At 41.3% G+C, this 21,887-nt stretch overlaps 1 protein-coding gene across 10 annotated transcripts in view; it reads right to left on the reverse strand.

Moving 5' to 3' along the window:
• Positions 1-21,887, reverse strand: part of ROBO2 (roundabout guidance receptor 2) — a 1,045,807-nt gene that overhangs the window by 438,688 nt on the left and 585,232 nt on the right. The window contains exon 1 of one of the 10 annotated variants that reach the window (XM_032097069.1): positions 2,612-3,584. The exons of the other annotated variants lie outside the window; for them this stretch is intronic. Within the exon in view, the coding sequence (XP_031952960.1) occupies positions 2,612-2,666 (55 nt within the window). The 5' untranslated portion in view covers positions 2,667-3,584. Of the gene's footprint in view, positions 1-2,611; positions 3,585-21,887 lie in introns of those variants that run through there. 10 annotated transcript variants of the gene reach the window in all.

Consider the following 21,887-nt stretch of genomic DNA (forward strand, 5'->3'; position numbering starts at 1 on the left):
AGATTGATAGCTAAAGAAAAAGAGAACTGAAGTTATTCTCTCATCAGAGTGCAAGAACATGGGCAGTGTTACAGGAAAAACAAAAGCACAGTAATAAAAACCCTAAAAATCTACATATGTGTATGTAGTACATGTTTTCTACCACTTTCATTGAGCTGTGCAATTTTCAGGTGTCCTAAAACCATGGACAGGTAAAAAAATAACTTTCGAAGAAAAAGAATATCATTTTGATCTATACCGCTTTTGAATCACTAAATAAAAGTAAGCTCAGAGAGGAAAGGATGGTTAACATGCCTCAAATGCTACAGTTCTATGTCTGGACCTCTTGCCAAGAGAACAAACAAAAACACCCAGCCAAACCCAACAACAAAACCCCCCTTAAACCCAGAAACACACTAAGAGGTAACTTTCAAACACAGAAAACAGACCAAGGACCTATGAAACAAGAAGTCTGTTGGGTTTTGCCTTTTATTCTTAAAATAAAGCATTACAAATGGTGCTGACATTGATAGAGATCTTTACAAAGAAACTAGTGGTACATGTCAGCCTAAGATGTGATCGTAATTACTATGCTTCTAAAGAGACAAAAGCACTGTGTGCCAAGCTTGCCTGCCAGTACTTCTTCAAAGCTACTTGTTAGTCATTTCGACAATAACAGCTTATATCTACTTGGTCATGATGTGCTATCCACAAAGCTCTTTATTTATTTCAGAGAGTTGTTAATGTAGGCAAACTTGACAGTCTCTGCAACATCTTCCCACATAAGGGGAGCATCACACATATTCCAGGCAGCTCCTTGGCCATTTTTTCTAATGGTCCGGCTCTAAATAAGCTGTGCGCTTCACCTGCACTGCCCCACCCTCATAAGGCTAAACCAGAACAAAGGTTCTACATGTGTTCCCCATGACAAAACTCGAATAAATTATGTCATGCTCCTGTCGTTCCAGCAAGCTGGTTAATTGCATTTGTTTCATATATCTCCAAACAGCCTGGTACTTTAATTACATTCTGTAACACCAAGCTCCTCTGATTCACTCTGTCACTTCCACTGAGCACTTTAATTGTTTTCCTTCTAGCTACAATTTTAAACACTTACTAGTAAGTACATTTCTATGACCTGATGTTTGCAGTTTGCACACAAAGATACCTCCAATATCAGTGGTCTTAAAGTTAAGGATCTTTTGTTACAGCAAGAAAAATAGAGCAAAACACAAAACAAAATCCCTGCAAAACTACGATTGCACTGACAGACACAAACGTTCTACTAAACCCTTTTACAGTTAAAACTTCTCCTGTCTAGTTGAGCACAGTATGTAGAAATTTTCTTACTGACCAAACTGAACATTAAACTGCAGAGCATTTTATGCACCCAAGATAAAACTGTACTCGAATCTTTCCCTCTTCTATTTTGCCTCCTTTATTGCTAGGGGGTGGTGGAGAAACACTCAAAGCAGCCTGTGACTGCAAACAATAAACCTCGAGCCCTTGCCTCGGGACTGATACAGTAAATGCTGTGAGCAGCTTCTCGGAACAAAATTTGCTCTGACACACAGGCAAAAACATTCAGGATCCCAGACACTGCATTCACCTCAAGCCTAAAGGACTTTCAGAGCTGCAAATACCCAATGCTAGCTGGGCTGGCGAGCATTTGGTGCCAGCACACCCTCTGTAGAGCCGGATGCTCGCTCCTAGTCGTGTGCTTGAGCTGCTCTAGCGCATCCACCGCCTGTGCAGCAGCACAGCGCCCACCCCTACGCTGAAAGGCAATTTACCCTTACACTGAAGTTCTCGCCCTGCTAAATCGTACTTCCCCAAGATGATAATTTACAGCTCCCCATCCAGTACTTAAACTCGAAACCACAAGAAACGTTACAGAGCACACCCAAAGGAGGGGGGGGACGGTGCTCATAAGGAAACCCACCCTTTCCCCAGACGTCGTTAAGCTTCATGAAAACCCTCCCTCTGGGAAGCTCGGAATGAGGATGGAGCTGATGGGGAGCCGCTGCCGCCCCACCTGCGCGGCTCGGCGGAGATGGGCGGGGGCGGAGCGGGGTGGTCGGGGCCGCGCTGCCGCCGCCCCGCGCTCCCAGCCCGCCTCCCTCCCTCCCTCCCTTCCTGCCGCTCGCCAGCGCCGAGCGAGGCGTTGAGGGACTCTGGAAATCCGCCAGTCCCCCTCACCTGGAGCCGAGGCAGGGCTAACCTATTTATTTCATCAGCTGGCTCTCCCGGTGGAAAGTTTAACAATAGAAGGCGGCAAAGTAATACCGGCTACAACAGCGCTCTGCTGTTCCTTTCCCCTTCCCACTCCCCACCCCCAAATAAAAGATTTATCACGGTATTTTTTTACTCTTTGCTCGCCACCTCAAGCTGACATTCTTCCATTCATAAGCTGCTTTTCCATTAAGTTAGGAGACGGGAAGGGCTGCTTACGGGAAACATATATTCTCCCTCTTCCGATCCCTCCCTCCCCAAATACCATTTTTATATCAGGAACAAACTTAGGGCTCTGTAGCGTTAAAGCTTATAATGCCATCCATGTGCTGTCCCAAATCAAATTCAGATGAAGGGGATTTCTGCACAGAAATGACATATCTAAAATAAGCGAACTTACCATAGACTTGAAAAAATGCAAATCCGAAGAGCAGGAGTGGCGTCAGCAGACCCATTTTGACATATTAAAACCAATCCCGATGGCTTGCGAGACCAATTCCACAGAGACTTTTAAAAAAAAAAAGGGGGGGGGGGGGGGGGGGGGGAAGAGAAAATAAAAGAAAAAGAGAGGAAAAAAAGAAAAAAAGTATCCAAAGCCAGTAAGAGGTAGGTCCAAAAGTTTTCACTTTCCTAGCAGCTACTTAAAGTGGAAAGGGAAATCTTCAATTCAAAAGCTGGAAATGCAAAGGTCTTGAATGTGACACTTTTAGATCCATACAGATTAGAGCAGCAGCGAGTGAGCTCCGAAGGCTTCTGCTTTGCACACACGCTCCTTTCTAAATTCCCACCAATCCAGCCCAAGCAGAGGAATTATTCAAGTGTGTCTAAGACTCTTTAGGATCCATGGCAATCCAAAAGCAAGCTCTTTCTTCGGAAGACAAGGAGAGACTCTGAGAAAGGACCTGATTCCTAGAAAGTGCTCCACAAACTTCCCGGCACTTTGCAGGAAAACCATTGGCTTGGTTCGGCTATTTTGCCTTCCTGTCGCCCTCCCCCTACCCCTTTCTCTCTCCCTTTCTCTCTCCAAATCAGTTCAAGCTGCAGAGTTTCTCACTTAACTTCCATAATAGGAACGCCCAGGCAATGTGCTACACGGGAGGGAAACGGCTTGCTTTCTCAAAATCCCCTCAAAAGAAAAATAATTATAATGGAAAAAGAAAAAAAAAAAATAAATAAAGCGGTGTCCCCTACACTTCCCTCCTCAGTGGCAGCGGAGCGGGAACTGTTGGCAGGACCCCGGCGCGGTGCCGCGGCTGCTGCCGAGCGGTGGCGGCGGCGGGGGCTGCGCGGAGTTCGGGGGTCTCCCGCCGCCGCAGCTCACCCGGGCGGCCCCGGAGCCCGCCGCTCCTCTCCTCGCTCCGCTCCTCTCTCCCCTCCTCTCCCGCCGCCTCCGCCTCCCGCCGCCACGGACACACCGGCTGGCAGGGAGAGGGAGGAGAATGAGCGCGGCTCCCGAGGCTGCCTGGGGAAGGGAGGCTGCGGGGTGTGGACTAAACCACTGCTCTCCACACCCACGCGTCCCTCTCTTTCTCCTCCCGGGGTAGGGAGATAGGGACGGTGATGCCAGCAGGCAGCCGCAGGGCTGGGAATCAGGCTCGCTGCTTCCCCTCTACAGTTGGGTGTAGGTAGGGTTTACATGACTGCTCCTCACAGCTTCCCCTTTAATGGGCAGCTAATTTTTCGGTAAGTGATTTCATGGAACTGTTCTCTAATTATTCATTTTCCCTCTCGCGCGCACACGCAGGCGCTCGGGAGTGAGACCCTCGAAAGGATGTTCCCCAGGGATTTCTCTGCTGGCCCTCTCTGTGGAAAAGGAAGGGAATGTGATAAAACACAAAACAAAAGATCGCACGTGCCCCACAGAGCCTCCGGGGCCGACGGGCTCCGCCGAAACCCAGGAGCCTCCAGCCTCCCTTGGGCTCCTTGGATGCAGCGCAGCTGCCGCCAGCGGGAAAGTTTCGAGGTCCCCGGAGGCAGCAGTGCGGAGACGGGAGAACGAGCCGCCTCACCCCCCAGGAACCGGGAGAACAGCCCCTCTCCCACAGACGCTCAGAACAAACCCCGAAGCACCACAGCAGAAAGAGGGAGGGACACGAGGGAAGGAGCCACGCGGAGGAAAGCGGGATATAAGCGGCTCCCGGTGCCGGAGCGGGCCAGAGACCCCGAGAGGGGGCACAGATATCCCACGAGGGAGCTGAGACACCCTGTGAGGGAGACAAAGATACCCAGTGAAGGGGGAGCACTGACACCCCGCGATGAGAGCTCAGGCACCCCGTGATGGGGACACACGCTGCGAGGGGTCACAGCCCGTCATGGGGGCACCGACAGCCCGTGATGGGGGCACAGACGCCCCTAAAGGGTCACACACACCCACTGAGGGGTCACGCACACGCCGGAGGGGGAACAGACCTCCCGTTGAGGAGGCGCAGACACCCCGGAGGGGCACAGACATCCAGTGAAGGGTCACAGACACCCCATTAAAGGGACACAGGCACCCCGTTAGGAAGGAACAGACACCCTGTTAAGGGGCCGCACAGAGCCCGGGGGCACAGACACCCCGTTCAGGGGTCGCGCAAGCCCTGTTAAGGAGTCGCACACACGCCAGCGGGGCACACAGAGCCCGCGATGGGGACACGGACACCCGTGCAGGGGTCACGCCGCCGCGCTCAGGGGCCGCACGCACCCGGCGCGTCCCCGTTGTCCCGCCCGGCGCGGGCCGGCGGCGGCGCCTCACGGTGAAGCCCGAGCGCCCCCTACTGTCGGGCTGCGGGCAGGGCCGCCCCCCGCGCCGGCCGCTGCCTTCTGTCGCCGCGGCTTTGGGGTCCCAAAGGTTTGATCTTTGATCTCGCCTTGCTTGCTTGCTTGCTTCTTCTTTTTTTTTTTTTTTTTTCCCCCCTTCCCTTTATTTTGCGTCTACTAGAGATTTATTGACTTAGTAAGTTCTTTCACGTAAAGGATCCGAACCGTATCTCTGCATAATGTACACTGCCCACACATACTCCCGTAAAAGGTCTGCAAGTTAATCCTTCCTTAATTCGTGTGTGCAATCAGTGACAGCTATTTTACCATCTCCAAACGTTTCAGTGTCAGGGTTTTTTAAGTGGCTGAGGTTATTACAGCTATTCTGTACAAAGTCAGATTCTAACAACTCCAGAGCCTCTTGATGCAAATCAGGAATAGTGTCCCCCTATACTCACAATATACCCTGTAGATAAATACCATAGAATCACAGAATGCTTTGGGTTGGAAGGGACTTTAAAGGTCATCTAGTTCTAACCCCCCTCCCCCCCCCCTCCCCCCATGGGCAGGGACACTTTCCTCTAGACCAGGTTGCTCAGAGCTCCATCCAGCCTGGCCTTGAACACTTCCAGAGATGGGGCAGCCACAGCTTCTCTGGACAACCTGTGCCAGGGCCTCACCACTCTCACAGTAAAGAATTTTTTCCTAATGTCTAATATAAACCTCAGTTTGAAGCCATTCCCCCTTGTCCTGTCACTCAATCCTCTTGTCAAAAGTCCCTCCCCCTCTTTCTTGTCTACGTACTGGAAGGCCACAATTAGGTCACCCCAGAGCCTTCTCTTTTTAAGCCTGAACAATCTTAACTCTCTCAGCCTTTCCTCATGGCAGAGCTGCTCCATCCCTCTGATCACCTTGGTGGCCTCCTCTGGGCTGGCTCCAATAGCTCCATGTCCTTCCCGTGCTGGGGACCGCAGAGCAGCACTGCAGGTGGGGTCTCACCAAAGCAGACCAGAGGGGCAGGGTCTGCTCCCTCCCCTGCTAGTCATGTATTACTACACCTGGAGATTACCTCATAAAGAAGGCTATAAGTAAGGTTAATTAAGCTAAAGTGATCAAAAAGGTGTTCTTTGTCATTGTGCTTGTGAATTGGCAAAACAAGAGGACCATAACTACCTGATGGCAGTTTCTATAACATACATGAAATATTAAAGATTTTTCTCTTTGTACTGGACATTTCAAATACATGGTGTTAGTGAAAATGCTGACTTGTTTAAAGCAAAAATACAAAAATATATTGTAAATAGCTTTACAATGTACAGTTCTTTTCCTGCTTCTCAAATAAATTTAAGATAAATTTAATAATAGCTGATGTAGGCCACAACACTTTGTAGATATATACAGTCTTCAAAACCCTGAGGTACAGAGCTACCTGTAAAAGACTGTAATGACTCATACAAATGTTCCCAGTGAAATCAGTGGATTATCCATTATAGCTGCTATTTTATTCATTCACTTCCAAAGAACACCACTTTTCAACTATTAAACACTTTGCAAAACTTTGAAAGGTTTCAGCCAGATTTAACCAAGCGTTTTCATGCACAGATTTTGCTCATGTGTGTATCACTGATTTTTTTTTTTCCTTTGAGAAGATTAGCAGTTCCCCCCAAAAAAATGAAAGGTCATCCAAAGATGTGCAGGATCAATACAGCAGAGGTTCAAATGTGTTATGGTTTACAAGCACAAGACAAGTCCCAGATTAGAGTCACTGGCCTGTGAGCAGGGTTTGCTGGGAACAGTGTTTGCTTCCATTCGAAGATGCGGTCCAGATACTGGAATGAAAAAACATATGCTTGTCTCTCCGGTCTTTCAATAACCTCCAGTGAACACAGCCAACAGGACAGATGTTCTCTGCTTGAATAGCAAAGTCGGTACAGAGGAACTGAATGTGCCAACTATTTGTTTGGCCATGAGCAATATGCCACCTGATTAAAGACTTGTGTGAGCAGGATGAGGAAAAGACATGTCAGGTGCACATAAAGCTTCAGTTCAAAGGGTGTTGTTGAAGGGGAACTTTAGAACAGGGAAATGGCACAGTAAGACTGCACTAATTCGTACTCAGGTCGGTCATCAAATGAGGCAGGACTAATTTTGTAAAGCAGCGGTGATATCAGATGTGTCAGTGCTACAAGTAAAAGTTTCATTGCTCTCCCAGTCTGATATGTCATATCATTGGTTCCTAGACTTATATATCTGCATTAAAATATATATTTAGTGTATGAAAGATCGGATCCAGTGTTTAAAGAACCAGTGTTCTAAGCATAGCCCTCTCTACCATTCATAGCATTTTTCTCCTAAACCAGCATTACCATTTCTGGTGTTACATGTGTATATAAAATACTCTGATTTATGGTTGCCATAAAACCCTCTTGTTATCTTCTCAAAGAAGAAAGGTTTAAGTTGCAGTGGATCACACAGAATTTCTTGTGGATACCAGATCTATTCACCCAGGTAATTGCTGAAAGTGGATAGAGATCTTTAATATCAAAAAATGTACACGTGATGTGATGAGTGTGTAATTTAACTGTAGGCAACTAAGTTAAGAGGCTGGTCCTTCTAGACTCTGGAGTAGAGCAAAAGGCAGATCCAGTGGCTAATTCAGAGCATGTAATGTTAGGCAGCATCAGAAACACAAAAAGAGAAAGGAAGAAAAATGACACAGTGAGCATGGACCTTCCCAGAGAACAGACCTTTGTCTTCCTATGTGCTTTTCTGTTCCAGGTCACTGGGTTCTGATGCCATCTGACTATTGAATACATTATGAGAGAACAGAATTTATAGATTTTAATCCTTGTAAATGCTGAAGCATGATTATTATTCCTGCTACAATCAATAGGATCTTCCACAGGAAGATTGGTCATGAGAGGTAAATCAGGAACTGGGTCCAGGAAAAGAAGACATGTTGGTAGAAGCAGTGTAAGTACTGTGGCTAGATCTATCTCACAAAGCTGCCTGAAAAGTAGTTTTCCTGCTGTCCCTGGATACCATAACTCTGACTAATCTACTTTTCTAAAACCACGCTTGTGGATTAAAAAAAAAAAAATTTAAAAAAAAAAAGTGCCAGAAGCATTTGCTTCTTTCTCTGTCTCTCAGGTGTCTCTTGCAGCACAGAGTGTCACCTTCTGCTACAGTATTAAAAAATTCCCGAGTTGTGGCATCTGACTTCAGAGCTTTTCACTGGAAATACCAATCAAGCAACACTAAGAACCCTATTTTGAAATATCCTTACTTTGCTAGACTGAGGTAGTGTGTCTGGACTATTTTTAGTTACTAGTACAGCTAGAGTGCTTGCCACAATTGTAAGAATAATCTATACCATTGGTAAGATAAATATTTGGAAAATTAAATTATTGCAAGTTTTTCATATACATCATATGCTCAATTTAGGGTTTACATCCACAGCTCATTAAATGTGCAAAAACTGGTAAAAGAAAGCTGGTACAGTTTCTTGACAATCATTAAAACAGCCTCACCTAAAATAAATGCTACTTGATTTTTTTTCTTTTTTTTTGAGTGAGATTCAGAGCAGGCAATAAGCACAAATTCAGATAGTAGACATAATGTGATTTCATAAAGAATTTGTAGATCCTACTTTCCCTTTGTTCTATGGATATATGTTTACATCCATAAAAAAGATACAGTGTGTTTTTCACTTTGCAGCTTGGTCAAAAACTCAAGATAGCAGAAAAATAATTGGTAGTTAAGAGAAAAATTTGAAAATGGATTATGGATAAAACCAGCGTCAGATTATTTTCTTTCTGGGGCAGAATGAGGAGGTAAAAGAAAGCTTCTTGTTGTGGCATTCACAAAAAAATGGGTAAGTTTCCTGCTATGTGAAACACAGGTCTGTGTTTTCCTGTGGAGTAAAAGAATGCAGCACCCCATCCATTGAGATACTGGAGCTGGCACTGTAGAGAGCAACAGCATCTTTGTTCTAAAGGGATGAGAACAGCAGAAAACAGATCTGTGACCCGCTGCAGGAGTGGCTGGAACTCAAAACACATAGTGAGGAGTACAGTGCCTGTCACAGCTCTGTCAGAAGCACTGAGGTTGTCCCAGAGCTGCTGGGTTTTGTATTGACTTGCAAAGAGCAGGTGGAAGTGGGCTTTTTCTGAGGTGCTCAGGGATGGGACAAGAGGCAATGGACACCAACTGCAGTGTGGGAGGGTTCTAGTCAGGTGTCAGGATACAGGATTTACAAATATGTGCCTGAGGGGACTGTGGAGTTGCTGTTCCTGGAGATATTCAGAGCTTAATTGGACAATGTTCTAGACATTGAAGGTAAACCTGCTTTGAATTGGACTAGAGGATCTCCAGGAGTCTCTTCTGACCCACATTTTTCCGTGGTTCCATGATTCTGTGACTGGCAATACTAACAAAGCTCCTATCATGCAAGTGTATTTTGTTTGACACCAAGCACCAAAGTTTCTTAGTAGAGAATTATGTACTCAAGTGTTCAGTAGCACTCACTTCTATAATAAATTACATAAAACTCCACATACAAGCTATAAATAAAAGAATTGCTTGATTTTCCTCAAATTTAAGCCTGTTGCATTAATAGGAGCCTTTGCTGAGAGACTCCTATGCAGACTGAACAGTGAACATTACAGGAGTAGAAGAGTATTCCTTGCTCTCTTGTGACTGGAAACACTTTCCTTTGGAACTGCGGTATTTAGAATTAATAGCCTTTCTACCAAGTGCAGTAAGTTGCACATCAGTCTTGGGGCTGTCTCCACACTAGACTGCAGCATGAATTCATTATTTGCAACAGGTCACACTGCATCCCTTCCAGTCCTTCCCCTGACTACATCTAGCTGGCCTTTGCCATGTCACGAATTCCCTCTTACACACTAATATTTTCATATTGGTATGTCTTACAACATCTCCCATTTGTAAGAGATGTGAGTGTTCCTGTCTGCTACACCAGGAACTCCTATTCGCTCTCTTATATCCAGAACTCTGTGTAGGTTATGCATTTCTTGTCTAATGAAGTAAAAGTCAATTACTTAATAAGATTAAGGCACCAATTATGGAATAAAGAGCTAATCTATGTAAATAAGGACATCAAAGACATATTCTATCAACTACAAATAAGACTCCAAGAGTAATTTAGTTTATTCTTTTGATAGTGTTGTCCTCTATCTGGACATCCATTTTAATTAAAAAATAACAAATGTGCACTCTGCACATCCTAATTCACACAAAGAACCCCAAAACCATTCCTCAAGTGACAAAGTAAACTGAATTTCCAAAGATGATTTAGCTTTCTGGGGGGCATAAGGTGGTCATTGTGTCATTCAATAAAAGAATGAGTGTTTAAAATGAATAACCGGAAGGTGATAAAATCTTACCCTGTCTACAGGAGAGATTTGAAAGTGAAATTCTCCCAAGAAAAATATATTTTTTCATAGTGTGATCAGATGGATTCACATGAAATTAAGTGTAGCTACTACATCCTGACTTCCAAGGATCAGAAAATCAGGCTATACTTCAACACATTTATAACTGTGCACAATGATACACAAATAAGTCTTATGCTGAGCTCCATCTTCCTACATAACTATATTAGAAATAGCATGTTATGCTTTCTTATTAAGTGGCATATGTCACACTTCCCATAACAAGTGCATATTGACAGCCAACTACATTAGCCAACAATATTTACACTTTAATTGCAGCTTTTAAAATGGAAATATGTAACTATAATATGTACATAAGTTAACAGTTGGACTTGATATCTTAGAGGTCTATTCCAACCTTAAAAATACTGTGATTTTATGATATGATATATTAATAGGGCCAAAATTCATAAAAGTAGATCCCTGTGTAAATGTCCATTATGTAGATAACATTTGTAGATGGGCAAATATTCTTATAATAGGCAGTATTTAATTTAATAATGTAGGAAACAAGATTTATTATGTCATTAACAAGTCAATTTACATGGCAATTCTAATAGACACATCCAGTATTGTTGTTCAATCTTAAATGGCTTTTGAATTTAGCTGGTTTTCATAGTGATTGTTCTGTAGAAGACAGACTTAGCGTGTTCTCTTTGTTACTTCTAGCCTCCAAAGCGTCATCAGCACAGATAGGTTACACTTAGCATAATTTCTGCTTTATTACAGTCCTCAACTGTAATCATATATTAGTCAAAGCAAGGACCAGTTGTGGTACCAGAGAGCTTCTGATTTATGAAGATGTCAGCTTCCAAGAATCTGGCCCATCACTGTGGTGGCACCCCTAACAGCATTAGAGGGTCGTGCTTGTTTCTACCAGTGGGTTTGTAATGTTCCCAGCAGGCTATGATTCTTTTTTTGCAATATGGTGCTGTCAACACTGTTCTCATCAGTTATACATATCAGTGGATTATTAATAATATTTGTCAGACTTCTATATTAGTTTTGTCCCACAACAGCCTTGCCTCACTTCTGCAATAGAATTACATTTTACATTGTCTCGAGAAGTGCTTTTAAATTAGAATTGATGTTTCAGTTGTATGATTTTTCACTGCTGATGTAATTTAGTTTTCTATCTAAATTTTTATATGAGTATATGACTTATTTTTTAGAAGTGTGATCCTATTAAAGACAGCTGAAACACAGAGTTCCCACAGCAGAATTTGGGCTAATACCTCTCCCACGCATGGCAGACTAGAAGAGTGATCAAGACTCATATAAATTTCAAAAGTAAATGGAAAAGAAACATAAAGCAAGGAAAAAACTTGAGGCCTCAGAGCAAGACTTCTCCTTAAAATGTATTCATTTAATCAAAATGTTGAATATGTACAAATGTAACCACCAAGTATCTTGTATAATCACTAGAGGAGCTATCATATATTGTATATTTTTCAGCTAAAGCTATTATAGGATTTGATTGCTTAAATTGTATATAAAATCACCCAACTTTTACCAGGAAAATACATGGGAATGTTTTCCTCTATGCTGCATATCCCATTATACTGGGAGCAGCTGTGCCAGTACACAGCCCCTTTAAAACCAATAAAACTGAACATGCAAAGGGACCAGCTCAGAACACAGAAGCAGAAGCCAATGATTCATTTGAACGTCTGTCTCTGAACTGAAACACAAAATAGCAATTACCTCAAAGCTGCTTGCTGCCACAGCTAGGAAGACTCTCTCACATTTAAAGCATACTACCCACACAACAGAAAATAGGATTTTTTTCTTTTGTTCTATTCATTGTGCAGTTTGCAACACTGGGCTGGTGGTGGAATTTAGCACATTTCAATCTCAGGCACCAGTTCAAACCTTGCCCGTGGTGATGGTGACCAAAAGTTATTACTTGATTCCCCCTTAAATTATTTTACAGTCAGCTCCTTGTAGGCAAGAGAAACACATTGTAAGCTTATCTTACCCAGACAATCAGCAATAGCTCAGCCTTCGAGGACAACCTAGAGAAGAATAAGGCATTTCGCACTGCCATGGCCCAGAAGGTTCTTATCTCGAGAATAAAGAAAGAATTGGGTTTCAACAGCATCTACTACAAGATCCTGTTACCAGGACTGTGAATCTATGGACTTCTGTGATATAAATAGTAACTAAATCCCACTGCCCCATTACCTGCTGAAAGATTTTCTAAAAGAAATGTGTCTTCCATGATTCTGGCAAAAAAGCTATGTAAAAAATTTACTTTTAATCATTTCCCGAGGTGGAGGGAGGCGGGAAACATGCTCTTTAATCTGTAAGTGGCATATCTATTAAAATGTCAGATTTAAAGTATATAAGCCAATAAGTGAAGCCACAAGATTATTTTTAAGTAAAAAAGGGTAAATACCACTATACATGAAATTCAGAATTTTGTTATAATGCCTGTAGATATGTAGACGGCATGAAATAATGAAGATATGTGCAGGATTGATTATTTTGCTATTTAAAAAGAAACAACAGTCCAACCTGAAGAGTAGAAGGAAAGAGATATTCTCATCTAAATTTGCCCAGAATTCACTTGAAAAACTTCCACGAGTGCTTACAGGACTTGAATTCTCATATAACAAAAAACACTGTAAGTCTTTTCCAATATCCTTTGGAAGAAATAGCACAGCTGATCTCAAATAATTGAAATAATGCAACAGGCCACCTGGGAAATTTTTCCGCTGGGAATTGTAGAGAACGTTTTAAGTGATCTATATTTCAAATTGGCTTTAAAATCCAATGTTCTTTTACTGTTGACCACCACTGTTCTTTAGTGCTTCTGCAGGTATAGGATAGAGCTGGTTATGTAATCATATAGTACTGACATACAAATCTGAGTACCACTTTTAATTTTCTTTTTTTTTACCTCTGTAAAGCCTTTGTTACTCTCCATCAGGAACTGTAGTGGTAGAACAAGGGGGAATGGCTTCAAACAGAAAAAGGGCAGGTTTAGATTAGATATTAAGAAGAAATTCTTTACTGTGAGGGTGGTGAGGCACTGGAACAGGTTTCCCAGAGAAGTTGTAGATGCCCCATCTCTGTTCCAGGCGAGGTTGGATGGAGATCTGAGCAACCTGGTCCAGTGAAAGGTGTCCCTTCCAACCCAAACCATTCTGTGATTCTACTTAATTTTCTTAACACGTGACCTGGAAGTTGGTCAGTGATTCCACGTATGCTCTGGTAGAAGTTTGAATCTATTAATTTACAAGTGGACATAAGTCCACCTTGCCCAAATGAAATGTACCACATCTTCTGAGTCAAGAAGGAGCTTGAATTTTAGCCATCAACAATTAGCAGTGTCTACCCTTAAACTACTTAACATGAAAATAAAAAGGACTATATTTCTAAAATTTTGTGGAGGACAGAACGTATCAGTGATCAGAATATTTGCAGGAAAGCTTGCAGTTGCTTAAGTCATGTCTTGGACAAGGAATATAAGCCTTCCATAACACCAACACAACATAGAGAGCTGGTGTCTGATACACACAGAGATGTCTCTTCCACCAGAAATAAGATTATGGATGCAAGAGTGTCATAAGAAGGCTACAGCATCTGAAGCACTAAATCCTGGATTTGTAAGAAGTGACTTAATCCCAAGACTGCCAAGTGAAATCACAGTGGTGGACCAAACAACTGAGGAGAGTACTCCTTAAAAGAGTGTCAAGATGAGCAAAAAAAAATGAAATGAGTGCTGAGTGACAGCAAGTAAATGTGAAGAACCCCTGGCATCTTACATAGACATCTTGAAACATCTTAAAGTACATTGGAAATTTTGGATTTGAATTCTTTAGGTCCCTAGAAATCAAAGCTGTAATAATTAATAACCACATTTCATAATCAAGGCAAATAGCAGATGATAGATGGTCCTTTTATGTAGGAAAAGTGTCCCTTATTACATTTTCCAAAGTCTTGCTTACCATTAACAATTTACATATACATCGTATTTAAGATGCTTAAATCAAACTGCTTGATATTCTAAACTGACAGGCTCATTAAGCTGAACACTAGGATTGCTGTCATATGCACTTCAGGCACTTACAGTAGGAAATTTTCTATTTTTAATTCCAAATGTTTAAAGGGAAATTTTTATTGTTAGAAATGTAACTGTATTTCTTGGTTTTGGAGGCTTTACTGTATGTTTGGCATCTCTATTTTGGTGGTGTCTTGCATTCTGAACTATTTAAGCAGAAAGAGTAGTGACAGAAACAGCTTTGGTGTAGTAGTTACCCATTTTTTTTAATCCGTTCATAATCTCTAGTAATTCCTGCCTGTCAATATTAAAGAATCATCTACTGTAGCTATAGGTGCTCAGATTGATACCATTGTATACAAACTCCCATTTGGTCTATATAATTTTAATGCATTAAAAATAGCTACCAATTTTTATTCAATATTAAGACCAAAATAATTTTGCAGAAAAAATGTTTTTCCGAGGCCAAGTTTATCAAAATCATATAGAGGTGCTTCACAGTACTGAAAGTATCTGTGTGGAAGCCTCATTAGTGTGCTGCAAGTCAGTGTGAGTTAAGTTTCTGGCTGTTAGCTTCTTTTGAAGGTTCTTAACACATACCTATCTAAACATCTTTATTCTGGCAGTGTATAGGAACTTCCCTCATCAAGATCATCCTTGATCTGGAGATGTAGATAATAAGTCAAAGACTTTTAAAAGGGAGTTTGGAGTGCTAAGTACTCGTCTTTCAGATGAAATAAGTGCAAGTAAAACTATTTGAGTAGTAAGGTACCTGGTGTTAAATAGGAATTTACACAGGATTCCTCAAGCAGCATGGCTAGGCTGGGTCAGAAACTGTGTTTTGTGATTACTGGTGAAGAAAGCAAAGACAAAGGCCAGGCGAAAGGGAATAAAAATGTAATGGATAAAAACTGACATAAACAGGACCAGAAAGGAAATTCAGGAGAAAAGTAGGAACACAAAGGTAGCTTAGCAGACATCTGAGGAAAGAAATTACTCCTACTTTCATTACTTCCACTGAAAAGGGATCTCATATAGTCTTTGAAGAAGTGAGGAAGGATTCATTTTAATGAGTGTACCTAGTCTAGACTTTCTCCTGTGGAGTTTGTTTCACCACTCCCATACTTTTTATGACTCCACTCAAAGTATTAATGCCTACTTTGGGCATTCCTATATTTGTCTCCTCTAGAACATTAAATGATAAAGGTGGTTGCTATTTCCTGATTCAGTCTAGTTTTGAAAAAGAAAGTGGTGGCAACCACATTTGCTGAGGGATCTTGTCTCACTGGGAAGTGATGTCTGTTTGAAACTCCTGGGTCAGGTACTTTCAGGGATAAGAAGGTTTCTGGTTCCAGATAGTGTGTGCATGGGAAAGAGGTCTTGCTGATTGCCTGTCACCCCCTAAAGAAAAAAGCCACAAAATGTATGTAGAGAAATTCAAGTATTGGCCACACATTGTTCTTTCATATTTTCAACAAGGCAAGAAAAGAATACGGATTTTAGCAAGTACTTTATCAGAATATCAGATGTCTGTCTTGTAACTCCTAAGTTACAAGAGCAGCTGATAAAACCATTTTGTTTTTTTCTGCTGTCTTCTCAGGAAGTGTCATTATCAAGTCTGTTCAAAGAGTCTATTCGTAGATCAGTACCTTCACCATTTTTTCCCTAATTATACAGAAGCCAAAATTGTAATACGAATAGTAGCTAAATATCACTGCCACATTAAATCTCAGTGCCGTGACATGTTCTTATTCCTAACACTGAGCTGTTTTTTTCTGTCTCTTTCTCCCTTTCTTTGTTGAGATCCAGTGAGAGGAAGAGTTTAGCTGAATGACTCTACTGCTTTGGAGATTTGACCATATGGTTTGCTGAGACTACTAAGGAACTTCACGACAAAAGATCCTACTATTTTTCTATTCTTGTCAAGTCAAAACTTGTTTCCTTGAATATTGCATCTAAAAAGGGTAGTGGTGCCATTTTTATTCATGCAAGTATGCAAAATTTTGTGGGTTTACTCCTGTGTATGATTTGGAGTTGCTGCCATTTCTCCTATATCAGATTTCTGAACTGAGACTCAGAGCCACACCTGATTAATTTAGGTTCATTGAACTTTTTTTTTGCAATAAAAGCAGTCTAAAATTCCTCTAATTGGTGATTTGGATTTGTTTTTATAAGACACACAGGCTGTAAAATAAAAAAATGTTCTGTTAAAAAATCCATTGGCAATCTCAATAATATTGTTCTTTTTCCTTATTTTGTCTCTTTCCTCAGTCTAAGGTTTCATACCGAAGGCATTTCCTCTTAAAGTTAAAAAGTGAGGTCACTGAAATAATTGTGATAAGATATTCTTTCTATCTGAAATTAGATACATCTGTCTTATCTCTATGTTTGATTAATTCCACTGCAATAGTCATCTCTTGTTTTCATATAAGCTCCTTTTAGCTGCCATTTAACTCCTTCCTTTTTAGTTTACAGAAAAGATACATATTTTAAAAGGATAATCAAAACAAAGCAAGATTTTAATGGAGATACCTACACACTAAGAAACAAATTTCCGATTTTATTCTTGAAGAGAGACAGCTACCTGGTAGATCAGTTTTAATTTTCCTTCCTGGTCTTCTCAAGGTAAAAATTGATGACTAAGAAAATATCTATATAATTTAATAATCACAGAATCATAGAATGGCCTGGGTTGGAAGGGATCTTCAAAACCATCTCATTCCAATCGCATGGGCAGGGACACCTTCCACTAGACCAGGCTGCTCAGAGCTCCATCCAGTTTGACCTTGAACACTTCCAGGGGTGGGGCATCCACAGCTTCTCCAGGAAACCTGTGCCAGGGCTTCACAGGGAAGAATTTCTACCTAATATCCGATATAAAGCTTCCTTTGTTCATATTGAAGATATTTCTCCTTGTCCTGTCACTCTAGTCTCTTTTCAAAAGTCCCTCTCCAGCTCTCTTGCAGGCTCCCTCCAGGTACTGTAAAGGTCGCAGTGAGGTCTCCCTGAAGCCTTCTCTTTTCCAGGCTGAACAATCCCAGTTCTCTCAGCCTTTCCTCATGGCAGAGCTGCTCCAGCCCTCTGATCACCTTGGTGCCTCCTCTGGGCTGGCTCCAACAGGTCCCTGTCCTTGCTGTGCTGGGACCCCAGAGCTGGATGCAGCACTGCAGGTGGGGTCTCAGCAGAGCGGGGCAGAGGGGCAGAATCCCCTCCCTGCCCTGCTGCCCACGGGGCTTTGGATGCAGCCCAGCACACGGGGGTTTCTGGGCTCCCAGAGCACACGGCCGGGGCATGTCCAGCCTCTCACCCACCAGCACCCCCAAGTCCTTCTCCCAGGGCTGCTCTGGATCTGTTCATCCCCAGCCTGGATTGGTACCAAAGGTTGCTCCAACCCAGGTGCAGCACCTTGCACTTGGCCCTGTTAGGTCCTAAAAGAAGTCAAGCATTTACTTTTAATAGATACAAACTCTAAGACCACCAGGTATGATTCATCTTGTTTTCAACAAGAAGCAACTACCTTGAGATAACTAAGCACAATAACTCTTGGCTAGGATAGTCTGTATAAAGCAAAGCACTCATTCTATATTAACAAAATGCTATAAAACATAAAACTTCTACCAGACTGCAGATAGCAGCCCTAAAATACGTCTCAAAACTCCTTTTACTCCCATTTCATATTAAAAGGAAGATACATCATTGTTAAGCCATGTGTTACATCTCACAGAAAGTAGTGGGGAAGTCCAAACATTGACTGTAATATGAATTAAAACATAGTCATCATGGAATCATAGAATTATAGAATATCCTGAGTTGAAAAGGACCACAAGAAACACCAAAGTCCCAACTCCTGGTGTCACACAGGACAGCCCCAAGAGTCACACCATGTACCCAAATGCATTTCCCAATCACTTCTTGAGCTCTGTCAGGCTTGGGGCTGTGACCACTTCCCTGCGGAGCCTGTTCCAGTACCCAAACACCCTCTGGGTGAAAAACCTTTTCTTAATATCCAGACTAAAACTCCCTGACACAGCTTCAGGCTGTTCCCTCAGGTCCTGTCACTGGGCACCAGAGAGAAGGCTGTCCTTGATGTTCTAGACTGCAGTGAGGTATCCCCTAAGTCATGAGGCAATGATAAAGGTTTGAACACAAATAATTTTCCTTTTTGCACCATTAGTCTAATTGCATTTAAATTATTCCAAGTCCGACTTTTAAATAAAAATTAAAATCTACTTAAGAACTTCTAGCTTAGTCTAAACATGTGAGACAAGTCTGCTTAGCAAGAAGGAAAAGTTGTGGGAAAATTGTGACTTGGGATTCAAAGTTTTGAATAGTACCCTCTAACTTCAGTGTGCTTTGTTCTCTATAATACATAAACATGACAAATGCAGCTAAAAATAGATCTTACATTTCATAAATATATTATAATCTGACTATGGGATGGACCTGAAAAACAAAATTTGCATAGTCTGGCTTTGATTCATGGATAGAAGGAAAACTTTAATATTTAATGATCCTACAGCAACCCTTGAGAGGTTCCAAGGAGACTGTGAATGAAAATGGAGTGTACTGTTAATATATCACTCACAGACAATGAAGAGATGTAATCTCTAATATATTGTCATTTTTGGGGTATGCATCTTATAAATTTGAGACAAACATACAAAGGTCCCAACATTAGAAATTAGTTACACGTTATTACTGGTGTTGTTATCCCCTCACTCTCTGCATACATACATGCATTTAAACACCTCACTTAAAGAGAATTAACCATGGCTAAACTAAAAAGCACATGGCTATGGTAAAATTATAGTCACAGCTTGCAAACTGATTTTGGATTTCCTGATTCATTTCTTTTAAGAGTTATTTGCTCAATGCCTTCATGGTCAGCTGAACTGGAAGTGAAAAGAAGGGCACACCTTGGCCATTTTCTCCACGTACTTAAAAAGGTCATTCATTTTTCTTGTATAGTCTTATGACAAGTCACTTTTTTAAAAAAGCTATCCTGCTAAAAATGAAGTGAAATTAAAATACTAACCCAGTTGAAAGCAAAAGTAATGTTTTACCTGCATATTTTGAACTATTCCAAAGCTCCTCTCCATCTTTAGCTGCCCCAGGCTGTTTGTCAAGTAGTTCATACAAAGAAATGACCAGTGAAAATGATATTTTTAAGACAGCTATGGTGATATGGGCTGATTTCATTAGAGGTGCACCTAATACTTTTTTTTCCCCTATTGCTTGTTCTTTATGCTGTGTTTTCTGAGAACCCTGCAAAAAAGGTGTTCTATGTGACCTAAAAAACAAGTTACAATGTATAGCAAATATATAAGAACTCACAAAAGTTGTTCCAAAAGATTGTTGCTGTCACATAATGTAGTAAATTCTAGTCATTACCCCAGATACTGGTCTTAAATTATTTTATTTTACATCTGTGGGATAATTAGTTTGTTTCAGGATAGTTCTCAGAATCTATGGATACTCACCCTTCACCATTCCCTAAATGGAGTTAGGAGACTGTGAAGTCAAGTTCTTCACAGAAAGTAGTCACTCTGTCACCATCGAAGGAGTTTTTCTTTTCTATATGAAGATTGCTGCTCTAAAGATCAACATCAAAACTTTTTTCTTTTTTTTTAAATAGCCACATATCATTTCTTAAGGGCAAAACACTTCCTTAGTATGGAGAAATTGCTCTGTGTCTACTAGGAAACAGTATGGTGCAGTCTCTGCTTGGAGTGATAAAGTGAATGAATGTAGACAAATTTTCTTTGTTGAAAGTGAATGCTAATGACATTTATCCTGCACTTCATGATAAATCCATTTAAAAGACCAAAATGCTGGGGGGAAAAAATCCTGCATTTTAGGAAATGGGCATAAACTGTCCTTTACTTGCTCAGTTACAAACTGCTGAGAGTAGCAGCAGTACATATTTAAACTGTTTTTTAAATCCTTGTGTATATCTGTTATATGTCTAAAAAGGTTTTTCATAAAAGTGTCCTGGCTTGCATTTTCAGGCTGAAGAACAGTTAACAGTTCATGGTATATGAATAACTCATTTTACAAAAAAAAAATAGATTGGCGAATATAAATATTAATGCACAATGCAATGGTCTCATGCTCAGGGCTATTCAACTAAGAGTCTGTTTGTCTCTATTTAGAATTTCTTTGTCACTTTGAGGGTGATGTTACATGTGAAGGCGCTGATCTGCCTCCTCACCACTACTGCAAGTGAAGGATCTCCCTCCTCTTTCCCAGGCTTTTGTCTTCCCTGAACATGATCCTGATCACGCAGTCCTCAGCTTTTCTTACCTAGCTCTAAGGCATGTATTTTTAGTCTGGATTATTTTTTTCCAATTTAGCATGGCTGAACAAACGCCTGCCTGTGGGAAGCAGTGAATCAATTCTTTGTTTTGCTTTGCTTGTGCGTGTGGCTTTTGCTCTCCCCATTCAACTGCCTTTATCTCAACCCAGGAGTTTTCTCACTTTTACTCTTCCAATTCTCTCCTGGATCCTGCTGGTGATGGAGTGAGTGAGAAGCTTTGTGGGACTCAGTTGCTGGCTGGGGTTAAACCACAACAAGCGCATAAGCTTGAGCTTAAGTTCACATCACCTTTTCCACCCTGAGCCCACCATCCACAGGACAATGAGCTGATTAACATCTTGTTGCTACAGAAAAAAGTCTAGCAACATTTCTTTCCCCTTCCCAGCACTTAATTCCTCATCACTTCTCCCTTTCCTTCTTCTAGCTACACAGCCTTGCTTCCCTTCCGTCATTGAACAAATATAAATCACTAAAATCAGAAGGGAAAAAATAAAAAAACAAGCAACTTTTGTTTCTTTATGGCTGGGTAATTTTCTGTGATTTTAGTGAATTAAGAAAGCTTGCAGATGGTAAAGAAAATTAGCAGCAAGGGAAAGGGAAGATGGGATTAGGATTCCTAGCCAAAGCTGCCCTGTAGAGCTGTCACTAACAAACACCTCAAACCAGGTTCAGCTTCACCCCATCCTTATCCTGATTTCTCACTTCACTGGCATCAGTGTTTCTGTTTATGCATCATAAACAACTGATACAACAATTTTTTTCCCTTGTGGGGCTTTTTGGTTTGTTGAGTTGTTTTTTTCAGATTTGTTTGGGGTCTTTTTCCCTTTGCTTTACCTCAGATAAGTCTTTTCTTTAACTTATATTTTGGGGAACAACATTTTTTTTTTTTTTCAGAGAACTTGTTGTCTGTTGAACCTTCCAAGTTATTGAATAAGTGCAATGAAAATGCATAATATCTACATTTTCTCTCAGTCAGAAACTTAAGAGGTTTTATGAATTTCCTTTTTTTTTGCCTTTTTAAAACTCTCCCAGGATTAGAAGTATATAACAAGTTTTATATGTTGTGGTTTAATTTTATAACTGGCACTTCTCCAAAATTTTCAAGTTTGAGAAAGACGGAGTGACAGCAAAAAAAAAAACAAAAAAAAAACAAAAAAAA

The sequence above is a fragment of the Corvus moneduloides genome, chromosome 2 (genome assembly GCF_009650955.1).
Source record: "Corvus moneduloides isolate bCorMon1 chromosome 2, bCorMon1.pri, whole genome shotgun sequence".
NCBI classification, from domain to species: Eukaryota; Metazoa; Chordata; class Aves; order Passeriformes; family Corvidae; genus Corvus; species Corvus moneduloides.